This window comes from Protopterus annectens, chromosome 7.part0 (genome assembly GCF_019279795.1).
Source record: "Protopterus annectens isolate FY-2018-M chromosome 7.part0, PAN1.0, whole genome shotgun sequence".
In the NCBI taxonomy this organism is placed as follows: Eukaryota; Metazoa; Chordata; order Ceratodontiformes; family Protopteridae; genus Protopterus; species Protopterus annectens.
The window spans coordinates 1,152,702,394-1,152,721,414 of record NC_056739.1 but is presented as its reverse complement, the minus strand read 5'-3'; the positions used below and the strand labels follow the sequence as shown (position 1 = coordinate 1,152,721,414).

Sequence of the window (19,021 nt, the reverse complement as noted above, 5' to 3'; positions counted from 1 at the left end):
ACCTTACCCTCATCTACGTCTTTGGTGACTGCCTCAAAGAAGTCACTCAGGTTCAGGAGGCATGATCTGCCTTTCACAAACTCGAATTGGGTGGGATCCAGAGTTTGGAGGTTACCAATGTCTTTTTTTATGAGTTCCATGATGATACATTCCATGGCCTTGCAGACCAGGCTCGTCAGGCTAATAGGTCGATAGTTCCCGGGACCAGTGGTGGCTCCCCCTTTGTGGAGTGGGATAACTGTTGCTGTGCGCCATTCATTGGGACAAAGCCTGTTGCAAGGCTATTATTGAACATGGTGCTTAAGTGGGGAGCCAGTTCTTTCTGAAGTTTGTGTAAAACGCAGCCTGGGATGTTGTCCAGTCCCATGGATGCTGTGTTTTTGGCTTTGGAGAGTACAGTATTTACCTGCGTAGTTGTGATTACAGGGACTCTGCATTCTTCCTGTATAGATATGGGCCCTTTGGGGGGTGAGTGGGGGTAAAGTTAGCACTGAACCTATCTGCCAGGATGCTGGAAATATCAGTTGATTCTGTAATTTTCGTGCCGTTGTGCTGTAACTCAGAGCAGATCTGGGTGTTGCCATCGAGATTCTTGACATAGCTATATAATGCTTTGTGGTTGTCCTTAGAATTAGTGGAGATTTTGTTTTCATAGCTAGCTTTGGAGGATCTTATAAGGGATCTCAGCTTCTTACTGAGGCTGACCAGGGAGCTCCTCCACTCATGGGATTTTTAATCTCTTTTGCAACAGTTTCTTCCTTCTGGTGTACAGTTTGTTTATGGCAGGGGACCACCAGATTGGCTTCCTTTTTTGGAGGATAGCGTCTTGGATCTGTTTGGGATAGCACGATCTATGCACTTGTGTAAGTTCTTATAGAGTGCATTTGTGTAGGTTTCAGCAGTTGTAACTGTATTGTCCATCTGCGTGTGTGTCATGAAGTTCACCACTTCTATCTTAAGAAGCATAAAGTTGGCTTTGGAGAAATTTTTTACCATGGTTTCCTTAATGGGGGGTGAGGGCGAGATTTGGATATCAAGGGTGATTAGCTTATGGTCAGATCGGACCAACGAGGAGTTGAATTCAGGTGTGGAACACCAGTCACTCATGTTGGTAATGACTAGGTCTAGGATATTTTTGCCCCTGGTGGGGGTGTGGATAAGTTGATCCAGGGCATTGGAGTTTATGAATTCCAGAAAGTGTTGAGCTAAGGAGTTGGTACACGAGTAATTTTCTCAGTTGATGGTGGGGTAGTTGAAGTTGCCCATTATTAGGGTGTTTGGTTGAACCCTAATATTTTCTAGTACATCAAGAAAAAAGGAGTGGGAATCCTGGGGCATGGTGGGGGATCTGTAGCAAGCTGCAATTTGGATTGCAGTTTTGCCCAGAGTTAGTTGCACTTGGATAACCCCAGATGCATTATGCTGAGCAATTAGCCTGCAGGTGTGGATATCCTTAATGAATATGGACACCCCTCCTCCTTTGGTGTTTCGGTCCAGGTTACATGTCCGAAAAGTGTGGTATGCATTATAGCCTGGTAGTGTAGGGGTGCTTTCTGGAGCCTTGAACCAGGTCTCAATCACTGCACAGATATTGATGTTATCCATTTTAAGGAGTGCCTCGAGTGAGTGCATTTTGAGATTTAGACTTCTAGCACTGAGTAGCATTACCCTCAGTTTTTTTCTTGCCTGTTCCTGTTACAGTGGTGAATTTGTTATTTGAACCTTGCCTAAAAAAGCACTATAGGGGCAGCAAGAGCCTTAGCCAGAATCCAGAATCCCAGGGGCGACAGGTGCAGGCCATTTGTGGCAAAGCATCGTGGTCTGTCGACCATGTCATCCCAAGCAGACAGATATAGAGTGACACCAGAAGCTTAGCCAATTGTTGAAGTCAATCATTTTGTCCTTGTACTGCGGTATCATTCTGGGCGATGGCAGAATGCTACTCAGGGCTAGGGTCACACCTGCCTGGGCTAAAAGATTGGAGAGCACTTCCATGTCTCTTTTCATGTAGTCCAGGGAAGTACATCTCAGGTCATTCACACCAACGTGGACAATGACAGAGTCATATTTGTACTTGTGGAGTGACCTGAGTGCATAGGTTATGTGGCCTACCAAAGCCTAATCTAGACCTAGAGAAGTAATCAATGCCTTGTAAACTTTTGTACAGAGGATAAAGTTTCCTCTTCTAGAATACTTTTAGAATCCAACCCTTTCCAAAAAGCCATAGATGAACACAAGGCCTTGATACAGTGGTCTCTGACCCTTCCTGGAATAGTTTTGTTATAGTGAATATAACAAGAAGTAATAGCCTGAGACAACCAATTGGAAATAGTCTATTTTGACTCAGGTTGCCTCTTCTTACTTTCACAAGAAATGAACAACTGATCCAAAGACCTAAAATATTTACTTCTGTTAAGACAGTACCCAAGATGTCTGCAGACATCTAAGGTATGGAGTATCCTTTCTCACTCATTTTGGGTTCAGAAAAAAAAAAACAAGGAAAATGACAGCTAGGCTTAAAGTAAACTTGGACAACTTTAGATGTAAATGAAGAATTAGTTATCAAACAAACCCTGTCTCTGTGAAAAATGTGAAACTTGGATACTCTTCTTGCAGAGGTCACAGCAATCAGTAAAACAGTCTTCATTGTTAAGAACCTCAAGTCTGCCAGATTAACTGGTTCAAATGGAGCAAGTGTTAACTTCTCTAATGTAAGACTGAGATCCCAAGGACAAGCCACCAGTTTTCTTGGAAGCCTCTTATGCAAAACCCCTTTCAAAAACATTTTAACATGAGAATACATTGAAAGGGGAGAATCCATGGACAGACATGCTGAAATGGCCAATAAATAAACCTTGATGGAGGAGTTAAAAAGGCCATAGGATAGTAACTCACACAAATGTTGTAAAACCAGAGAACAACTAGCCTTAAATGGGTGTTGATTATGTTGTTAGCAACATCTAGAAAACCTTTTCCATTTGCTTATATACAATTTTCTAGTAGCAACCTTTCTTGCCTCCATTAGTACCTGCTGCATGTCTTAAGTAAACAGTTGCTTAAAGTGAATTAAGACCCTATCATCCAGGCAGTCAGTTGAAGGTGAATAGATCCATTTTGTGCCAGCCCCTCTAAATATTTCTTGTTATTTCTTAACCACATCTCTTTTCCTTTTATTTCTACCATATTTTTTAAACTCCGCTTTCATTTTATCCCATTCACTAATGATAACTTCTGAAGAAATTTCTATCTTCCCTAACAACTCTCAAATAATTTCAACTACTCATTCCTGAAATTCCTCTATTTTTAGCAGATTGGTGGAGAAATACCAGTATCTCATTTTTATTTTATTACCCTGTATTTTATCTTAGTTGCTATTGGTGCACGATCTGAAATAAATATTGCATGTGAGTCAAAGCTTTCAATTAAATCCACATTCCTGTGAAATATTTGTGTCTAATCTAGACCAGTTATTGTACTTTGATGAATAATATGTAAATTCTCTCCGAGTTACTACTACTGAATTCATGTCTTCCATACCAAATATTTTCACAAATTTCTTCAAAAATCTACCCTCTTTTGTTATATTTTTCTCTTCTACATCCCCTAGATACATCCTCACTGTTGCAAATCAAGTTCCAGTCCCCACCTATAAGTAATATTCCCTGCTGAAAGCAGATTATTTCTCCCAATTTTAATTAAGCTCTATAATAGCAGTTTTAGGTGGAATATAAATACATGCCAGCACAATTCTCCTCCTTTGCTAGTAACCCCTTACTACCAGAAATCTATCATTATTATCTTTTTCTCCTCTTCTATCACTATTGGAGGTCCTCTAGTAATTAGTATAAGTACACTCCTTTTTCCTTTGTCTCCGATGTTCTGCTGAATATCCATCCAGAGATCCTTGTTTTATCAAATTCACATGCTCACTTCTTTCCAAATGTGTCTCCAGTAACATTGGTACTTGCACTCTGCATTTCTTAATATAATTCAATATTCTTGCATTTATACCTGTGAAGCCATTCATGTTCCAAAATAATATCGAAAGACCAATTCATGTAAGGTTCAGGTATGGCACCCTTTATTACTTGCAGCAAGGAGACAAAACATGCAGATACAGGATTTTGCCTAAATTACTAGTAGGCAGTATGCTTCTTTTATACACTTCTATGAAATGATACTTTTCTATGGTTGACGTAGTTAGACACAGCTTTTTGTATTATTCTATAGAAAATGTTACTTAGATTTCCTGCTGACATGTCCAGATTTAAAACTCACTATGTGTTACATAGAAAATGTTACTTGGATTTCCTGTTGACATGACTGGATTTATGAAAAACATTTGCAAAAAACAACCTGGCCTTGGGGCTTTATTTTTAGCCCACTACAAACTTTCTAGTCTTCAATTGTGCAGTTCTAATATATATGTGTTCCATTTCAAGGTACATTTCTAGCTTAGGTACAAGTAATGCTGACTACGGTTTATATTTTCAAGCAGCCTTTGTTTTCATTATCAATAGCTTCAGCAGTTATGTACTTTTCTCATAGCATAAGCAGAAAATCAATAACTCTTTGTTTAAATCTCATGACAGTAGTAGAAATGAAACATTTATTATTATTTTCATGACATTAGCAAAAATCAAATGCTTTCCTGTTAATTTCCAAAACATAAGCAAATCATAGCTGTGCATATGACATAACAGGATTGGAATGTAGCTTCTGCAGATTTATGCAGTGTGAACAGAATAAATGCATTAACCCTTTTTAAACCTCGAATGCACTAAGCATGCATATTACTAATACATATTTTTCTAATATTTCCCCCCTTTTAATACTTTTATTTCACTTTCAAAATAAGCATAAACAATTTTTGTTTCCTAACCTCTTTCTACTCAGGATTTGTAGTTAAGAGAGTCATTCAGTTTAAACTTATGAAAGCATTTTAAATTTTTTAACATTTTTTTAAGTTCAGCACCTTGGTATAAGGTTTTTGAAACTGACATGTCTATAAAGTCTTTAATTAGTCTTTTCATGCAGGGGATGCAGCAGCAAACACATACCACCAGTAGGATCATTCCTACACAGATGGCAATCAGGATGTTTATCAGGATGCTGCCCCACCCCCCAAACAATTTTTGGAAAAAGTCCGTCAGTGGATTTGGTCCTGGTTTGGTCATAGCCAACACTTGCTGAATTACCTTAAGGTGATTGTCTATCCTGTGTTTGTGGTCAGGAATATATGAACAGCACTCCTCCTGGATTAAAGCGCAGGTACCTTTTTTCGCCACTAGGGTGAAGTCGAGAGCCATGCGGTTTTGAAGCACTACGGTTCTCATGGCAGTTAGTTCATTAGTCACCAATTCTAGAGCGGAAAAGGTTGCATTGCTCATTATTTCGAGAAGTTTAGACAGTTTTTTCAGTTCCCAGATTGATTTTTTTGCTCCATATGCTGGCAGTATACCTGTCCACGAGATGATGGTATCACCCAAGTCCATATGCGACAGTCCATTTTTTCTTATGCCCACAGCGTAATGTTTTTTCCAGCCCGCATTGATCTGCCCCACTGGATTGACAGGCTTTTTGAGTTCTCATCGAACATTTTGAATTTTCCCTTGAGGCAAAACTGCTGTGTGTCGTATGGCCGGAACCAGGTACCCCAAATAACAACTGCTGGACCAGTTCTCAGGTAACCACTTGTATGCTTTCCTACCACATACAAAATAACAGTCCTTTACTTTGGTAGTAACTTTACTATGTCCTGGTTCTGGATGAAACATTTTTTTTGTCAACTATAATCAGTTGTTTATAGAGGTCAGCATTATGTCTTACTTTATCAGTTGTCCTATGCATTAGTTCAAAAAATGAATCATAGGTTGTGTTGCAATAGGAACTTGTGTTATCAATTTTATTGTAGCATCTATAGGGAATAGTCACATTGCAATTGCTTCAACCCACCTTACTTGTACCTAAGCTAGAAATGTACCTTGAAATGGAACACATATATATTAGAACTGCACAACTGAAGACTAGAAAGTTTGTAGTGGGCTAAAAATAAAGCCCCAAATTTTCCAGATTCTATCATTTTTACTTTTGACATGTGATCTTACTCTCTGCCCTAATAGGACCTTCAGCACCGATGGTTTCTTCACTGGGGTTGAGACGGATCAGTCCTATTGATCTGACCCCCCCTTTGTAAAAACACACAGTCCCCTTCTGTCGAACAGACAAGTGCAATGCTACTTTATCTTGTGATGTAACATCTGATGTATCATAAACTAAATTTTCCCAGGTCTTGTTGGCTCTTAGGGGGACTGAAGTTAACAATAACCCCCTGTATGCTGTTGGCAAAGCTGTGCAAATTCAGCAATTCGAAACATTGAAGGTCTTAGCATACAGATATTTGATTGCCTGGTAAGTGTTGAAATTTGGGTGCCACTCTACGTGCAACTCTCCACGTTTATTCAGTTCAGTTTGTGTGGCTGGGAAAAAAAATGGCCACAACAAAAATATTATTGTCACTAGTACAGTTAACAGGATGATTATGCAATACTTTTGAGGAAATGGTTGTTCTGCATTCCTGTTTTCTCCGACTCTTCCGAGTAGTTTTATTTGGATTTTTCCAGATTATATCATTTTTGCTTTTGACATATGATCTTACTCTCTGCCCTAATAGGACCTTCAGCACCGATGGTTTCTTCACTGGGGTTGAGACGGATCAGTCCTATTGATCTGACCCCCTCTTTGTAGCCAGACTTTGTGCTGAGGGCCCCGATGGAGAGGTAAGATTTTTGTCCAGTTTAAAGTTTTTAACAGTTTGCAGTGCAACAGGTGGATTCACGAGGCTCGCTCTGCGATTTTGACTGCAGTAGGTGTCGAAAGAAGCACCTGGTATGGACTTTCCCACCTTGGTGACGTCCAATTTTTCTTTTCTATGGCCTTTATTCACATCCAGTCCCCTGGGATCACTGCCACTTCTGATGTTTCGGTTTGTTCTTTATCTGAAACAGAATTTGACTGCAACAGATGTTTAGAATTCAACAAATTTCTCATATATTCAGCTAGTGTATAGTCAGCTTCCTGGTCTGCGGGCATGAGAAGTTTCCACTGAGGTGTATAATAAGCCCTTCCAAACAGTTTTTCAAAAGGAGTCAATCTTTTTGCAGTCGGAACAGTTCTCATGCTCAACAGTGCCAGGGCAGACAATACACCCAGTTTTTTCCTGTCTCGGCTATTAATTTTCTTAATTTATTCTTTAATATTCCATTATGCCTCTCAGCTAGCCCTGCAGATTGCGGATGGTATGCACAATGATTTTTTAAAGAAATACCAAAATGCTTACTTAATTTGTGTATGGTTTGGTTTACAAAGTGTGTATCGTTGTCACTGTAGATCCTTTCCGGAATGCCGAATCTAGGGATGATTTATTTGACAAGAACTTTTGCTACTGCATCTCTATTTTTGGTTGAAAAGGCTTCCACCCATTTGGAAAACATATCTACAATGACAAGACAATACTTCTTATTTTCACATTTGTTCAATTCTATGAAATCCATATAGATAGTGTGAAACAGATATGCTGGTGTAGGGAAACACCCTTGCTTGGGCTTTAATGCCCCTTGTGCATGATGTTTGTTACAAATTTGGCACATCAAACTAAATTTTTTTAGAGTAGTTTGTAAATCTGTATGTTGTGAACACCTGGTTCACCAGCTATACCATCCCCCCTGTTGAGACATGGCATTGCCCATGGCTCAAAAAAGCTGCATATTTAAACAAATTAGATGGTAGTATTTTTTTTTAGAGATGTACAGCCCCTTTTCAAGAATTACTTTTTGTTTTACCCATTTTTGTTTTTTAGCTTGCGTAGTGAGTGTTTGCATTGTTTTTAACATTTTTAAGTTTAAAATTTTAGAGGGTTGTAGTTTTTTTATTTAAAAGAAATACTTTTGAAGCTGCTTGGTTTGTAGCTGTATTAGCTCTTGCATTACTTTTTGAAATTTTATTTTGTTGCTTGGTGTGAGTTGTGCATTTACAAATAGCTACTTTTTGAGGTAACTGAATAGATTTTAAAAGAGTTAAAATAAATAAACTGTGCATGATTGATAGGTTTGCCAGTAGATGTTATTTTTTTGTTTTTTTTACTGTTGCACAAAAACATGTACAGTAGAAAAAGCGTACTGGCTGTCAGCAAAAATGTTTATACATTTACCCTTTGCTAAGGTACATGCCCGTGTCAAGGCAATTCATTTTGCTGCCTGTGCTGATAAGTTGTGTGGTAAAGGTTTTGCTTTTATAATTTTAGTGTTAGAAACTACTGCATATTTTACTAGGTTTTGTTTTGCAGGACCCCTTTTGCATGAACCATTTACGTAGCATGTCACCTTAGCATTATTTAAGGGGACATTCGTGAGATTTTTTTTTTAGGTAGTGTTTTTTGCTCAATTACCCGCAGGCAGCAGTGTGGTGTGCCATCTGTAGGGGTTGGGAGCAAGGTAGAAGGGTTTAAAGTCGTGCATTGTTTAATTGTTATGTGAGGTTGGCTTAACAATATAGTCATACAGGAAAGATGCCTAGCAGGGGAAAGATATGTTACCTTATTTTGCAGTAAAATAATTGCGACTGCATGAGGCACTCTCAAAGTGAGAGGGTGGAATAAAACTACTGAGGCCGAAGCCTGTACTGCCATTGCAGTTGCAACTATTGCTTGTACACAGTGAGATAAGGACTGTGCCACTGGGTTTAGTTGTGATGAATAGTAAGCAATGGGGCGTTGCTTGTTTTTATGCTCTTGTGTTAACACTGATGTTATATAACCTTGCTTACAATTTACAGTTTGGAAAAAACGTTTATGGTAGTTTGGTAATCTCAGAACTAATGAGGACGCTATTAACTGTTTTAGTTTGCAGAAAGCAGATTTTTGCCTTTGGTGTTTATTGTAACAAATGTTGCGCTGCCATAGGCTTTTTATATATTAGGTCAGTCAGAGGTGCAGATTTTAAGGCATAGTTTGGAATTTAACTTCGGCAAAAATTAGTTGTACCCAGGAAGGACATTATTTTTTTTTTTTTGGTAGTGGGTTTTGGTGCTTGCAAAATTGCTAGTTTTTTGTTTTTATTTAATGTTTTACCTTTTTTGGATATCACATATCCTAGGTATTTGACTTGTTTTTTTAAAGCTGCAGTTTATTTGTGTTTACTTTATGTCTTTTAGCAGCTAAAAATTGTAATAGCGCTATGGTATTTTTTTTGCAATCTTGCTGGGTGGGGGCCGCCAGCAAGATGTCATTAACATAAAGTAAAATTTGACTGTTTTTTGGTGGGGTAAATTTCGCCAAGTTGTTTGCCATTTCTTGTGAGAATATTGTTGGACTTTTACAATATTCCTGTGGTAGTCGCATATATGTATACCTTTTTTTTTGAAATGTGAATGCAAACCAATACTGGCTGTTAGGGTGTATTGGTATTGAAAAGAACGCATTGCTGATATTTACCACAGAAAAATATTTCTGTTGAGGTTTTAAATTACTTAACAGTGTGTGTGGGTCTGGCACTGTGGGTGCCCTTGGTATTACTGCGTTATTTACAGCTTGTAAATTTTGGACCATACGCCATTTTTTATTTGCTTTTCTAACAGGAAATAAGGATGTGTCACATGGTGAATCGGGAGATTTCACCAGCACTTTTTTTTAAGTAAAGCTGCTATGATAGGTTTGATTTTTGCCTTTGCATTTTTTTTTTAAGGGATACTGTTTTTTTTTTTTGTGGTTTAAGTGTTGATTTTGGCGTGATAGTAATTGGTTCTGCTGTACGAATAAGTTTTACATTTGATTTTTTTGTTGACCAGAGAGTTTTTGGTATATTTTGTAAGGCATTTTTTTTAATAGGAGTGCTAATTAAGTTATTTAATTTAGTTTTTGTATTTGTATTTTTTGCTTTGACAGTTTTTATTTTGTCTGTTTTTTTTCATTTTGTGACTTTTTTTTTAGGTTTGCCTATTTTATATTTTTGTTCTTGGTTAAGCTAACGTGGTAATTGATTAGATTTATAGAGTGCAAAGAACTTCTGGAACAATGAACAGCTGGCTACACTGTTTTCTTTTGTGTCCCAGTACAGGTTATGTAATATTAATTTGTTTGCATGATTTTTAAACAATTTTTGTTTATATTTTTTATTAGGTCCTGGTGTGTTACAATAATACAGGGTACAGTGCAACAGGTGGTGTTAATGTCAAGGGAGGGAAACTTGCTGATGGCTACATTTATTAATTTTTTGGTCACAGTCCCTGGACCAGTCGTAACCAAGTCCTGGCTATACTAATAAAACATTTTACCCTTTGATTGCACTGCAAAGGTATTAATTTGTCACTGTGCTTTTATACCCTGCATGGTTGGGACTACTGCTATACCAAATAGTTGCATAAGGTTTTTGCCCTAGAGGTTTACTGGGCATTTTGCAGAAACAACAATTTTGCTTTTTTGAGTCAATTTTGAAACAGGATTAGTTATTAAAATGTTATGGGAGAGGGGTTTTCGGTACAGCTGTCTATTAGCTGCTTTTACCAGTATGTAATTAGGGGACTTTGTGTTTTTTGGCAGTTTGGAGGGATGTATTAGGGTTTGTGATGCTCTTGAGTTACACAAGAATTTGACTTCTTTTTTTTTTTTTTTTTTTACCAAGAGTGTAACTTTTGGTTTTGTGTCTGCTAAATAGAGCTCCAGGCTTAATAAAGCTAGGTTTAATATTTTATTTTTTTTTATTGCCAGTAACTTTTTGCACTTTTTTATTTTTTTGTTACATTTTTTACTTTTTTATTACATTTTTATTTGTCCTTTTTTTGCTATTTTTTAAATGATTTTTGACTACCATATAGTCAGTCTTTACTCTTTCTGGTTTTTGTGGTTGCCTTTTTGTTTTTGTTTTTTTTTGCAATTTTTTGCCAAGTGTTTTTTTACCGCATTTGAAACATTTACCCCTTTTCATTTGCCCTTTAAAGTCCTCTGATCGCTGATCAGATTGTTTGTTTTTTTGTGCATTTTTTTTGCCCTGTTTTCGGACTGTACTATATAAACTTTTGCTTTATTTTCTACAGAAAATACTTGAGCTTTTTTTTTTTTTTTTTGCTATTAAAATGCCTTTTGGCATGCCTAGCATATTTAAGTAATGTCTGTAACCTGCTTGTATGATGATTTACCATGTGTTTTCTAATAAAACTGTTTTATGGGTGCAATACTGACTTTTAAAAATGCAGTTTTTAACTGCTGTTTATATGGGGAATTTTGTGTTTGATTTTTAGGAACCTGCATTTTACAGTGGTTATTAAATCATTTTAATAATTTGGCATAATATTGGTCAATAGTTTTACTTTTTTGTTGGATGCATTGGTTAATGCAAGTTTAGTCTGCCCTAGGCTTTTATTTTTAGAGATGCCATCTGTAAGACCTTTTACTCTAATGTTTAGCTTTGTGCTGCTATGTGGGAGGGGTCTGTGTGCAGCATTACGGGGATTTTAGTTGCCACTAATTATGTGTTAATTTGGCCCCACAATTTGTTTAACTACTTTTTTTTTGTTTAAGTTATAACTTAGCCTTATTTTTTGTAAATGTTTTGAGAACTTTTTTAAATTAACTTTTGGATGGGGAATTCCCTCAGTGGCTTTTTGGATATTTTCCAGAGTCCAAGGTTTATGCACTAAAATAGTTGGGTCCTGACCGTCTTGTCCTGCCTGAGGATTGGGTACTTTTATAAGTGGACATATTTTTTTTTTACTCATAGATCATGAATTTTTAACCATTTGATATAACTCAGTGCCTTTATTTGAGTTACCTGCCCGTGTTCGAGACCTGGTCCCGATGGGATTTTTAATAAATGGTTTTACTTTTGCTTGTCTCTATTTTTAGTGACAACAGGATATTGTGGGGGTGGACTAACCTGTTTACTTGCTTTATATTCTGGTAAGGGAGGTGGAGGGGCCGATGTTATTACTAAGTTATTGTTCTTCTTATTTAAAAACATTGTTTTTGAATTGTTGTTTTTTGTTTCCTACGGTTTACTTTCTTAATCCACTTGTGTGTCTGAGGAATTTCTAATTGGCGTTGCTTTTTTACCTGACCTTTGGAATCGGTTTTGAGCTGTTTGACAAGTTTGATAAGCGAGGATGTTTTAAATTTTCTGTCGAATTCATACTTATTAACCCATTTTGAATAGTATTTAATATTGTCAGCGCGCTGTGACTGCATGTATTTTGCATCTTCGGTTAACGGCGGATTTTGGAGCCTTTTTGTGCAATTATTACCCATTTTGTTTTACCCTTTTTTGATCGTTACATAACTTTTCTTATTTTTAACGTGGTACCACGGATTTTCTTATAGTCTCTTTAGAATGACTGCCTACCTATTCTGTTTCTCCTGATTTATGACAAGACAGTAATCTTTTTTGCCCCTGACTTGTAAAATACAGTCTTGACAAAACAATACAAATTTAGTCCCTGATCTAAAACAGAAAACAGAAAAAAGTAGATTTACCTTACCTGAGCCTACGTGATTGATCACCTGGTTCATGGAGACCCAATCCTTCAGTCGCAGATCAGAAAGTGGCTGGCCTCTTTTGTACGACAATTCAGTTGGAGGGCTTTTCAAATAAGAAGAACCGATTTGGTTTCTTCCCCATATGGTTTCAACCACCTGGCCCGTCTGATCCGAGGTGAAGTGAGGGTTCCGGCTCAAAGGACCAATCATCTGTCAAAGGAAAAAACTTCAAAAACCAATTCACATAAGGTTTAGGTATGGCACCCTTTATTACTTGCAGCAAGGAGACAAAACATGCAGATACAGGATTTTGCCTAAATTACTAGTAGGCAGTATGCTTTTTTTATACAGTTCTATGAAATGTTACTTTTCTATGGTTGACGTAGTTAGACACAGCTTTCTGTATTATTCTATCGAAAATGTTACTTAGATTTTCTGCTGACATGTCCAGATTTAAAACTCACTATGTGTTACATAGAAAATGTTACTTGGATTTCCTGCTGACATGACTGGATTTATGAAAAACATTTAAGAAAAACAACCTGGCCTTGGGGCTTTATTTTTAGCCCACTACAAACATTCTATTCTTCAGTTGTGCAGTTCTAATATATATGTGTTACATTTCAAGGTACATTTCTAGCTTAGGTACAAGTAATGCTGACTATGGTTTATATTTTCAAGTAGCCTTTGTTTTCATTATCAATAGCTTCAGCAGTTGTGTACTTTTCTCATAGCATAAGCAGAAAATCAATAACTCTTTGTTTAAATCTCATGACATTAGTAGAAATGAAACATTTATTATTATTTTCATGACATTAGCAGAAATCAAATGCGTTCCTGTTAATTTCCAAAGCATAAGCAGATCATAGCTGCGCATATGACATAACAGGATTGGAATGTAGCTTCTGCAGATTCTGTATGAACAGAATAAATGTATTAACCCTTTTTAAACCTCAAATGCACTAAGCATGCATATTACTAATACATATTTTTCTAACATTTATGATAAGAAGTTATTCTACCCACCTATATGTCAGCTTTTTTAAATGTCTATTTCCAGATTTTGTGTTACATGCACCCAATAATGTTTGGCAGGTTGAGCTTTTATACAGCTGTTTCTTGTCATCTCCATTTAAACCTATGACACATTTTACAAGACTTTTTCTTTTAATGAAAACTGTCAAATAAAAAAACAAACACACCCCAAGAATACACCCATAACTTATTAACTTAAGAAAAACATACAAAACTATATACATCTTCAAATAATGAAGTTCAACCATCCTCATAGGAACAATTGTCCCAAATTGACAGTTAAACCCACAGGCATTGCCTAACCTAAAATTAAGGTAATCCATGCTAAAGCACATATCACAGCCTGTGTTCCTACTTGCACTAATTTCTGTCTGTTCTTGTCTTATCTTTATTTTCCTACCAGAGTTGCAAAGATTGTATGCTTTCAGAAAGCATTAACTTTTAGCCTTAAGAAAAAGTGCACTGCCTATCTTTAAATTAAACTAAATTATACACTGTTCTAATAAATGCATTGAGGTATTTAGGTACCAGGAAAACTGTTATCTCTTATTCACTTCCAATAATTTCAAACTTGATTTTTTACTAAACTGCTTGCCCTTGTTTCTTTTAATTTTATGTTTCTCTTAGCAAGCAATCTCCAGAGCTCTTGAGATTTATTCCTTGGACCTATAGTCAGCTTTTCTCCATGGAAACATAAGAACAGAAAGCACAGCTGACCCCAGCTGCAGACTTAAAGGAAAATGTTTCACTACATTCACAGTGTTCTCCTATTTTTATACCACAGATGCTTACACAAGAAATTTGTTATTAGATTAGACCAAGGACATTAGTCCAGACATTCACCTATGCAAAAGTAAGATAAAAATTCTCAACTATACATATATTATGATCAATGAATTTTTACATCCCATTCCCCATCTCAAAAGCCTAAGATTACAACATATTACCTTGAACGTGCTTTTGTCCAGCTTTTCCTCTCTTTTTACATTGTGCCTACATTTCTCAAAACTAAAAAATAAAAGGTACTTTAGTACCTTTATCATTTGCAACAATCACCGAAAATGTTTTACTATAGTATATAAAATGTGATTTATAGAATGAAATGTTTTATACAAACACTGTTAAGGGTAAAACTTGTTTTACTTACAGTTACTCTTTTCACCCTTTTAGTATCTTTCCAAACATTAATAACATGAAATGGGGTATATGGCTTTCAGTCCCCCCACAAGTTAAACAAAGTCAACAAAATTCCAATCTTTCTCAGCCACTTCTTCTTGTAAAACTATATTTCACAAATGCGACTGATGCTTTATAGACTCACATTTATTCACTAATTTCAGTGTTGTTGGTCTTCTTCCTGTTCATCTCCAACTCCCAACCCCAGACTCAGGTTCAAGTCCAAGGTACTCCCAATTCTTCTAGTCTCCTCTTGTGCTTTTTCCTGTCTCAATCACTTTCCTTTGAGCACTGGAAAAGGTTTCAATAGCAAAGTGTCTCTATGGGCTTTTTTTATCAGACAAATGAGAAGCAGGTCCCATTCTGTTTCATGGCTCATTTAACTTTTATATTTCCTCCTTAGCCTGTTCTGCATGAAAACACTACTTTGATCCTCCAGGAAAAATATTCTGAATACAGCTGAATACAGCAGCCTGAATCTTACTTCTGACTCTCAACATTCCCTGATTGCCTGGATACATTTATTCTCTGTACACCAGGCAAAAGAGAAGCAATCATTTTCCACAAATACTGTACCATCTCCAATTGTTAATACTTTGTCTTTCTGCCACAGTTTTGTCAGGATCATGCTGGTATAGTTGCATCTTTATGAATACAGGTCTTGTCTGCTTTCTCATGGCCAGGTTTGGAACATACACACAACATGCCCTTTTGATTAACATCTCCTTCTGTGGAATACCAGTCCAGTTGCTTATTTGTGATTTCATAAAAGTAATTTTGTGTGTTCCTTCCAGTTTCTCTGGTACAGCAAAAAATCCCAGTTTTTCTCTGCATGCTTTGTCCTCTAACTCTACCATTTTGGAAACAAATCTTTTTGAGCAGTCTCACACTCAGCCAGCCTTTTCTTCATTTTGACCTCTGATTTTTGCAGTTTTATCAGTTCATCTGAATAGCTATTTTAAAACTACTTTCATTTTTTCAGTCTTTTGTTATTTGAGCTGATATACTCCTTCAGTGTTTCATTTATTTTCAATCATCTCAGAGCACATGTGATTTATGTTTTCCTCAAAATTACTGGAAGCCATCTGTTGTACCAAAGATGGAGCTTGAACTGTTTTTCACTGAACAGCTGCAGGATTCTTCCCAGTCAGTGATTTCTCTTCAGCATTTCTAGTTGATTTTCTTTCAGGCTCCCTACATTTCTTCATTGCTGGCAGTCAGGCAGTGTACTTAGTAGCCAGTAAAGGAATTTTACTAAAGTTGTCAAAATTACTAGCCCTTATCTTTCATTTTATTTTTTTCACACTGGGACAGCTGACGTCAAGTTGCTGATCAGTTTGTAGCCATCTTGGAATCATGAAAAAAAATTCTGATCATTTATTTAATTCAAAACATCATTTGGTAATCTTGTTTTGTGAATGATCATCTTACACTCAATGCACAATTCCCAGACAGACATTATAAATGAAACATGCATCATGGAATGGTGCTGGGAATTCCACAACTCATTTTAATTATTCTCCCTCCAAGTTTGTAATATCAGTTTACAAATGGTGTAATGTCACCTGTTTTATCAGATAATACATCAGTCATTGCCCATCCTATTTTGCATCCAGTCTACCAAACACAAATTCTGATGTAGTTCTTCCAACATTTTGTTAAACACACATCTATTGACACTCCTCCACATGAAGTTGGCAAATGCAGTTTCAGGTAAGAATTTGGTTTCCACTAACAGCAGCTGAGGTTGCATGTGATTAACACAATCCCCAAGTATGAAAATCTGCCTTATTACACTGTATGAGCTTATGAAAACATGATTTAGTATATATTTCAGGAAACTGTCATTTTGTTTCAGTCCAAAAAGTAGCTTAAGTTGTTTTCTACTTTCAACTAAACTTATTAACATTGTTCCAATACACTTCAAGTCATTTTTCTGTTTCATTTTTTTGTCCATCTTATTTTCATCATCCTTGTCACCAACAACATAATCTTGTCTTCTTTTCTATTAATTACCATGGGCTCTTCCTATATCTGCGTTCTTTTGAAGGTGTGGACATTCTGAGAGGAGCCCTGTTTAGTGATCCTAAAGCGCCTCATAAATGGCAGTTTACATGTTATTGACCAGGTATTCAGTTCACTGGTGACTGTCCTGGTCTTCACAGTTACTTTTCCTTTTCATTGGGCTACCACTGAACCCAATTAATTTTTCTGATGAAGTTCTTAGTTTGAAATTAAAAGAACAAAATCACCAAGTTTCACTGTTGTTGGTGTTATTCGGTCATTTCTTATTATCTTGCTGGCTTAATGTTTTATTCACAGAATTGTTCAGATCTACCTATACAAAAGTGGGTTTTCTACATACTGTGGTAATTATCTTTTTTCCTATTAATATTCTGAAATGACTCATTATACTGCCTTTAACAATATTCCATTAAAATGTCAAGTTACATCCTCTGACTTAACTCCAAAGCACTTAATGTTGTCATATCTCTGCATTCTGTGACCCTTCCCTATAAAAGAATAGAAAACATTTCTAAGTATCTTTACAATATTCACTCTCTTCGCCAGCCTATTATCCCAGGTCACCAATGAAAATGAGACAGTAGCTCAATATGCCTCCCTAGTTAAGAAAAATTAATAAACATAACAAAAAGATATGTGTTACTGAACATTACAACAGGATTATAATTTTTCAGTGAACACCTGGTCACCTCTATGGAGCACAGAGCTAAAATTCTTAAATGTAACCCAGATGACCAGGGTTCAATTATTAGCCCTATAAGCTGGTGGTGTTGGAACAGGTTGGAAGAGAAATTAAGATTTTCCTTTCTCAGCTCTCTCCAAGGTATGGCTTCTGAGGAGTGTGGTGGGCACTTCTGTATCACATCCCTGGTAGAGACTAAAGATGATAAAGAACAGCAGCTGGTAGCAAGGGAAAGGTGTGGGGCACTGAGAAGTACATAACTATGAAGGTGGTGACACCTTCCTTCCAACACCCATTGCACACCAACTTCCAAGCCAGATAGTTGTCCATTAGCTGATTAAAATGTACCAGAGTATGAAAGCTGTGTAAGGATTGAAATGAAATGCAACTTTGTGCTCAAGAGAGTGTGTGTGTGTGTATATATATATATATATATATATATATATATATATATATATATGCAGTAAGTGCCAGTATGTGCCCTAAATTTGTAATAAATTACATTTTTCTTTCACCTTTTTAGTTACACCTTATGCAGTATTTAACAGAACAGAAGACATGCCTGAAGATGTGATGAAGCCTGCTAAGAACCATAAAATGCAAAAAGATGAAAAGGACAATACAGAAATTCCATTGTATTCCCTGCTGGGAAGCAAGTGCACTGCAAGTAGTATTTATTGTTTAGTGGAACATGATCCAAGGGTTATATCGAATGAAGAAATGTCTGGGCCAGAAAAAAATAAAGATGAAGGCTTTGTAGACAACATCTTATATGACAGTGCAAACTAATTATTAATTCAGTGACACGGTACAATCACAAAAGAAATTCCTGCATATGACACCGGAAGGTGAAAATTAATCTGAGGTAGATTAACTAATGAGCCCCAAAATCAGAGAATGTATTGTTTCCTTAGCAATTTCTGACAGTGTCATTTTAAGAGTACCTGTATTGTTACAAATAATACTTTTTGTAATGTACAAATTGACTTGATATTTTTCAAAGACTTCGGAGTCCAGCAGATATTTATCAGTTCAATTTTTTAATTTAACGTTTGAAAAAAAAAGTTACAGTACACCTTTCACTGGCATTCTTAACTGAGGTTTATAACTGTGAAGCATAACACAAAATAAACTAAGTACTGCTTTACTTCATTTGTAACTTAAGTAGACAGACCTAATCCACTTTCTGCTACTAAATGCTAATTATTTTGTTGTAATAACTGGATTTAAGAACTTTTAAAACTAGTAAAATGCACTATGTACTTCTGATCTTTCTATAGTGAACTGGACAGTAGATATCAAACACCATGAGGTCACTACAGTACTGTTCTTCAGTACTGGCTTGGTCTTCTGTTGCTAGATGAAACTTTTTTTTTTTAATATGGAGGAGTGAAGGTAGTAGTAGTCCCTCTGAGATGTCTACAAAAGAATTTGAAGAAAAAAAATGTGCCAAAGGACAATGTCCAAGTCCTATTTAAACTTACACATAATCCTGCAAATCATACCTAACAAAGACCTGAGAAAGATTTATGATATCTAAAAGCTGCCTTCTTTAGAGATGGATGGCTAAATGTCTTTGT

The 19,021-nt window shown here is 36.4% G+C and overlaps 1 protein-coding gene across 1 annotated transcript in view; it reads left to right on the top strand.

Annotated features, from left to right (window-relative positions):
- LOC122806918 overlaps positions 1–18,588 on the top strand; it is a 269,512-nt gene extending 250,924 nt beyond the window's left edge. The window contains exon 6 of the mRNA XM_044077736.1: positions 17,965–18,588. Coding sequence (XP_043933671.1) covers positions 17,965–18,230 — 266 coding nt within the window. The 3' untranslated portion in view covers positions 18,231–18,588. The remainder of the gene's footprint in view (positions 1–17,964) is intronic.
- Positions 18,589–19,021: the final 433 nt, after the last annotated feature.